The 5,000-nt window shown below is 53.7% G+C and overlaps 2 protein-coding genes across 2 annotated transcripts in view; one reads left to right on the forward strand and one right to left on the reverse strand.

Annotated features, from left to right (window-relative positions):
- naalad2 (N-acetylated alpha-linked acidic dipeptidase 2) overlaps positions 1-630 on the forward strand; it is a 12,924-nt gene extending 12,294 nt beyond the window's left edge. The window contains exon 19 of the mRNA XM_072672115.1: positions 13-630. Within this exon, the coding sequence (XP_072528216.1) occupies positions 13-202 (190 nt within the window). The 3' untranslated portion in view covers positions 203-630. The remainder of the gene's footprint in view (positions 1-12) is intronic.
- A 435-nt stretch (positions 631-1,065) lies between these two features.
- The window catches only part of nlrc3l (NLR family, CARD domain containing 3-like), a 7,204-nt gene continuing 3,269 nt past the window's right edge, over positions 1,066-5,000 (reverse strand). Inside the window, exons 5-6 of the mRNA XM_072672118.1 lie at positions 4,566-4,809; positions 1,066-4,163 (exon numbers count right to left, since the gene is read on the reverse strand). Of these exons, the coding sequence (XP_072528219.1) occupies positions 2,578-4,163; positions 4,566-4,809 (1,830 nt within the window). The 3' untranslated portion in view covers positions 1,066-2,577. The remainder of the gene's footprint in view (positions 4,164-4,565; positions 4,810-5,000) is intronic.

The raw sequence follows: 5,000 nt of genomic DNA on the forward strand, positions 1-5,000 counted from the left end.
CTCTCTCTGCAGGCATGTGATCTTCGCCCCCAGCAGTAATAATAAGTATGCGGGCGAGTCGTTTCCGGGCGTGTACGACGCTCTGTTCGATATCGAGAACGCCGCTGACCCGCACACAGCCTGGGACGAGGTCAAGCGCCAAATCAGCATCGCTGCGTTTACCGTCAACTCCGCCGCCGCCACACTCCACCCCGTCGCATGAGGGCAGCGCCGCGCGGCCTCTGACCTTTCGGACTGTGGGCGGTTCTGATCTCAGATCAGATCAGTTTCAGTGTCACCATAGAAACCTGTTCCTCACCCAGCTCACCCTCTCACCCCTGCATTCACTTCTGTTACCCCCCCCCCCCCCCCCGAGCTGTGTGGGCGGGGCTAACCCAGTGCTTATGTGGAATGGGCGGAGCTAAACTACTGCTGCAACTTCAGGTTCAGGTATGGAGCGAACGGACGGACGGACATTTTTACACCCTGCTTCAATATGTGGGGGAAACTCACCTCACTCAGAGCTGATTACTGAACACACACACACACACACACACACACACACACAGTATATGAATCAGCACAGTGCACAGGATTGTGGGATATGTAGTTGGCAGTGTGATCAGTGTAATAAAGACTGCTTTGAGCTTGTGTGTAGACTCTCTCTGTAGACTGTGTGTGTAGACACTCTCTGTGTAGACTGTCTGTGTGTAGACTGTGCGTAGACTCTCTCTGTAGACTGTGTAGACTGTCTGTGTGTAGACACTCTCTGTAGACTGTGTGTAGACTCTCTCTGTGTAGACTGACTGCGTAGACTCACTCTGTGTAGACTATCTGTGTGTAGACTGTGCATAGACTCTCTCTGTGTAGACTGACTGTGCGAAGACTCTCTGTGTAGACTGTCTGTGTGTAGACTGTGCATAGACTCTCTCTGTGTAGACTGACTGTGCGAAGACTCTCTGTGTAGACTGTCTGTGTGTAGACTGTGTCACCTGGTCCAGCGCTGGTACGTCTGTGCACACTCAGCTGTGTGTGGATGAACAGCAGCTGTGCAGCAGTGCGGGAGAGAGGCAGCAGGAGACGGACTGCGTTACAGACAGAGGCCTTTATTGACGATCTATTAATAATCAGAATTCTCTTCATATTTACCCAGTTCAGATCTAACAGACCCAGTCAGAGGGAGGTCTGGAGGTTCTAGATAAGCTCCCCCAGTCAGAGCTGTTCTACAGTGGAGGTTCTAGATAAGCTCCCCCAGTCAGAGCTGTGGTTCTACAGTGGAGGTGAAGGGAAGCAGACGTCTGAAGCTCTAATAAAAGCTCCTCACAGAAAGTTCTTCACCTAATGGTGATGAAGACGCTGCCTGATGCCTGAGACACGGTTCTACCAGAGTTCTGAGAAGAGTTCGGCTCTAGAACCTGCTTTTAGAACCAGATCATTAAAATGGTGGAGGGATACATGCTGCAGGGTGTAGTGCAGCTACAGAAAGTAGTCCCTAAAGAGAACTGCATTAGTTCAGATTCTCTATTCACTATTTTACCTTCATCATCATCATCATCATCATCATTCACACTAAAACTGAATTCTGAACTTTTGGGTGGATTTCCCTCTTTACGGTCAGTGTTTTTTTTCTGTAGCAGCATTTCTTTAGACACTCCCTCTCACTCTCACACACACACTCTCAATGTCAGTGTATATGTATAAACACGTGTGTGTGTGTTAATTAGTGTATGGCTGGTTTTATACTCTATGGTAAAATATGGATCAATCTGCAAAACCACACACCCTAGACCCCTGTCCACAACCACAGGAAATGACATCACCCTTATCCCTAAGATAACCCCACCCACCAGTCCACACGGTAAACAGATCTGGTACCGGATTCACAAACGTGTCAGATTAATGCAGTGCTAGACTTTACGTTCCACCTTAACTGCTGCACCATTTAAGGTGGAACAGGAAACTGGATTAGAGCCCTGAGGCTACTGTTTATGCAGAGGTGGAGGTATATGGTGGAGAGTTTGCTCAAAGCAAAACCCTGGGGTGGATTTTCCGGCCCTGAACCCTCCACCTCTGCATATACCCCACCAATCAGTTGACCTCAGCCTCATTAAACACGGGTCCAGACTTGGTCCAGATCTGGTCAAACATGACTAATAACGGCTCATTTTCCCACAATTCTACCAGCGGTAGTGACTACTCTCCCTTTAAAGACCCCCGCGCTCAAAACCCTGTGGGTCAAATATGACCCTTTATTTCTTTGGAATAAACCCTCGGTGAACCCGACCCACGATCTTCACGAGCTCAACCCACAAACTCAAACCCAAAAACATTTAAAGGGAAAGAGAGAGAGAGAGAGAGAGAGAGGGCGAGGCTTGTCCGAGCAGACTGGCGCTGCCGTGTTCAATCAATCACGCACCCCCATCCAGGACAGGACATCAAAGGAACAGTTCGGTGAGAAATCCAAGAGCCAAGATTCAGTCGATTGGCCGAGACGCACCTGGGATCCGATGTGTGTGAGCAGGATCCATAAAATCCGAACTGGAACATGTAGTGAAAGCTCCGCCCACCCGCCATCCACCCGGGTTTCTCGTAGGGTCATCATCTGTGGTTCTTGCCCTCCTCCAGCTCGTTGAGGCACCACTCCAGGTTCCTGCACCTGTCCTGCGAGGCGTTCTCCTTCATCTTCTTGTTCACGTACTTCAGAACCTCGTCCATGCCCTTGGGCGCCGGGTGGTACTGGGGCAGCAGGTACCCGCGCAGGTGCGCCTCGGTGCCGGGCGTGACGAAGCCGAAGAGGAAGCGCAGGAACATGTCCAGGTGCCCGTTGCGGCTGGCCAGGGCTCGGTCGACGGCCAGCTTATAGAGGTCGCAGACGGGTCTGTCCTTCAGCAGCTTGGCCATCTTGTTCTTGATCTGCTGCTCGAAGACGTTCTTGCCCTTGACCCGGAACGTCACGTACGTGTACAAGGCCGCCATGAACTCCTGCATGCTGTAGTGAACAAAGCTGAAGCCCCGCCCACTTCGCGCGTACCCACCCTCCCGCATCACCTCCGTAGAAATCCCTCCCCGATTGGTCACGTCCTCCATGTCCAACCCCAGGGCAGCGATCTCGTCCTCGTAGAAAACGTCCCTCTCCTCCAGGACCATCTTCAGGGCGAGCTTGCCCATCTTCACCAGATACTCCTTGTCACTGTCCTTCCAGCGGGACGCCTCCAACCCCGTGCCGACGTAGCGCTCGATCTTGCGGTTGGTCTGCACGATGACGTACTGGGTGTAAAAGGTGGTGACGGCCGGCGGGTGCTCGGCGGGTTCCGGCCTGTGGAAGCGGCGTTCGAAGATGAAGGTCGCGATCCAGCAGAGCAGGGGCAACTGGCAGATGTTGTAGAGCGCCGGAGATCGCTTAATGTGCGCCAGCACCCGTAGACCCAACTCGGGATCCTTAGTCCTCTTGCTGAAGTACTCGTCCTTCTTGGCGTCGCTTAACCCTTTCAGGTCTGCGAACCTGCTGACGTACTCTGGAGGGATCTTGTGCGCCGCCACCCGATGACACGTGATCCATACCCTAGCGCGGGGCAGCAGCGTACCTTTGATCAGGCTGGTGAAGAGGACGTCGGCAGGAGCTGCTGTCGTGGGGTCGCTGACCTCCGGATTGTCCTTAAAGTTGAGGGGCTGCCTGCAAAGCTCCAGAGCATCGATGATGAAAAGGATGGGACAGTCCTCCTGGTCCAGGAAGTCGATGTTCTTCGTCTCGGGGTAGAAGTTGGCGAGCATCTCCAGGAAGCTGTGGTCAGTGTCCTTGACCAGGTGCAGCTCTTTGCCGGGCAAAGAAAAGACGAACTGGAAGTCCTGATTGGTGAGCTCACGTGACCAGTCCATGATGAACTTCTGCACTCCCACGGTCAGGCCAATCCCCGGAACCCCCGTCATCAGGACGGTCCGGACCCAGTCCTCTCCCTCCAGTGGACGGAAGATGTCACTTGCCCGAATGAGGGTTCCCTGGTTGGTGGGGAAGTTGGGTCTGTGGAACTCGTGCTCCGTGTTGATGTCCCGGTCTCCACCGACGTATACGGGCGGCTCTGCGTAGACGTCGCTCACGAAGCGCTGCTGACCCGGCCGACAGGTCCCCTCGTACAGGTTGTAGTAGCGCCTTGTGTGGCTGCTCCGCAACTCGTACTGGACCACAGCTGAGGAGAGACAGAGGAAGGACAATCACTCGCCTGATCATCAACGTGAAAACGGCTCATACCGGAAGAAGCCCTTAGGAAGTCCTATTTAGAAGGAGACAGCGCCCCCTGTGGCACGGGGGTCGCGACTCTGAATCCCGAGCCATGGCTTTGCCATCAGGGGCCAAAGTGGGACAGGGCACAACAGGCGAGCTCCAAAACCTGAGCTGCTGCTGCTGCTTCTGGATTGAGGAGCAGTGAAGAGTCATCTGATCTACTTATTGATCTTCCTGCAGTGAAACGCACCGGACCCAGCACCGGACCCAGCACCGGACCCAGCACCGGACCCAGCACCGGACCAATCTGATCACCATGACTAGAAGCCTCTCATTAGGAGGGGCTGAAACTGTCTGTACACTCTACCTCTCTTGCAGTTCGTCTTCAGCTCGTCGGCGAGTGGCCGCTTGTTGATGTTCTGCAGGGTTCGGATGGCGAAGTGCAGAGCCTCTCCTTTCCCGCAGCGCTCCAACAGCCGGTCAACAACGTCCAGCACGTCGCTGTCCTCCAGCTGGGCGAACTCAAAGGTGTGCTTATACTGACTGCACAGACTGCGCTTGAACCACAGCAGCTCCGCAGGGTTCAGCCTGGTCAGAACCTGCTGTATATTCTACACACACACACACACACACACACACACACACACGTTACTGCTATAAACTATGATATACACTACATACACTATATGTCCAAATGTGGGCGGATTGTTCCATCAGCGCCTCCCACAGGTAAACACAAGGAGCACACATGTGCATTGCATTGTAGGAGACGGTGGACGGGGGTTAGCATGGGCACACTGAC

The sequence above is a fragment of the Salminus brasiliensis genome, unplaced genomic scaffold, assembly GCF_030463535.1.
Source record: "Salminus brasiliensis unplaced genomic scaffold, fSalBra1.hap2 scaffold_73, whole genome shotgun sequence".
Taxonomy (NCBI): Eukaryota; Metazoa; Chordata; class Actinopteri; order Characiformes; family Bryconidae; genus Salminus; species Salminus brasiliensis.